At 39.6% G+C, this 1501-nt stretch overlaps 1 protein-coding gene across 1 annotated transcript; it reads right to left on the reverse strand.

Annotated features, from left to right (window-relative positions):
* Positions 1–197: 197 nt before the first annotated feature.
* On the reverse strand, positions 198–1127 carry LOC105541256 (olfactory receptor 4C45). The gene is given in 1 exon segment (XM_011982194.1): positions 198–1127. A coding segment is annotated over 1 exon segment (930 nt).
* Positions 1128–1501: the final 374 nt, after the last annotated feature.

Consider the following 1501-nt stretch of genomic DNA (forward strand, 5'->3'; position numbering starts at 1 on the left):
AAAGTATCATGGGCTGTTGGCACTACTACTGGGCCTTAATGAATATATCAGCGTAGTCCACTATATGTCCTCCTAATAAAAATTGATGGAGACAGGATAAGATAATTGACTGTCCCAAGTTTCATCGATCAAGAAATAGAATAAATCTCTATAAAATATCACCAGATATTCTTGCCTAAATGTTTGTGTCATAAGATTTATTTATTATCAGTTTTCATTATGTGCTTCCAGAGCTTCTCAATGACATTTTTCACTTGCTTATTTTTGAGGGTGTAGATTAAAGGGTTCAACATAGGTGTAAATAGGGTGCAAAACACAGTCACAGCTTTGTCAGTGGGGAAGGAGGTTAGAGGTCTCAGATACAGGTATGAACAAGGGACAAAGAATAAGATGACAACAAAGATATGAGAGGTACAACTAGACAGAGCTTTGTGACGCCCTTCAGAGATATGAGTCCTTAGGGAGCACAGGATGATGACATAGGAAGCAACCAGCATGGAAAAAATGAGGAAACACAATGATCCACTGTTGGCAGCTATCAGAGGCCCCAAGGTGTGAGTGTCTGTGCAGGCCAGCTCTAGAAGAGGTACTAAATCACACATAAAGTGGTCGATGACATTGGGGCCACAGAATGGTAACTGGGCTATGAACAAAGTCTGGATCCCTCCATGCACAAATCCCAGAATCCCAGCCACCCCCATCAGGAATCCACACGTAGGTTGACTCATGATGGTTGCATAGTGCAAGGGCTTACAGATGGCCACATAGCAGTCGTAGGCCATGACACTTAATAAGATGATCTCAGCTGCCGCAAAGAAATGTTCTGCGAAGAGCTGAGTCATGCAGCCATTGAAGGATATGGTGTTCTTTTCAGAGATCAAGTCAAAGATCATTTTAGGGGCTATGGAAGAAGAGTAGAAAACATCTCTAATGGACAAACAGGACAGAAAAAATTACATGGGAGAATCCAGGGCTGGGCTGATGAAGATGATGACTGAGATGAGCAGGTTACCTGCCAATGTGATCAAGTAGGTGATTAAAAACATAATAAACAAGAGTTTCTGCAGTTCTGGATTGTGAGTGAGGCCCAGCAGGATGAATTCTGTTACATTGTTCATGTTTTTCATAGCTCAGGTTGTGTGTATATGGCCGATCTGGAAAAAAAAAACAAACCAGTATTTCTGAATGATGATATTTTAAATTCAATACTAAAATATTTCATCACCTCTTTAGTCCTGGTTTTCGGGGGTGATGGAGCTACATTGCCACTCACCTCTGCTGTTTTGCAGAGCTGTAAAGAGGAACAGAAGATTAGATTTCTCCTAATTCATATATTAATGAAATAGTGATAATACCTTACAAGTACCACAATAAAACAAGATCTTGTTATAAATATTGACTTCCAAACTTCCTTTCTGGCTCTAAAATTTCACATACGGCTTTCTTTCAGTTTTGGACAGGACAAATCTTATCAATAACAAATGTTTTGAAATTATACTTT

Source organism: Mandrillus leucophaeus, unplaced genomic scaffold (assembly GCF_000951045.1).
Source record: "Mandrillus leucophaeus isolate KB7577 unplaced genomic scaffold, Mleu.le_1.0 Scaffold2366, whole genome shotgun sequence".
Classification (NCBI taxonomy): Eukaryota; Metazoa; Chordata; class Mammalia; order Primates; family Cercopithecidae; genus Mandrillus; species Mandrillus leucophaeus.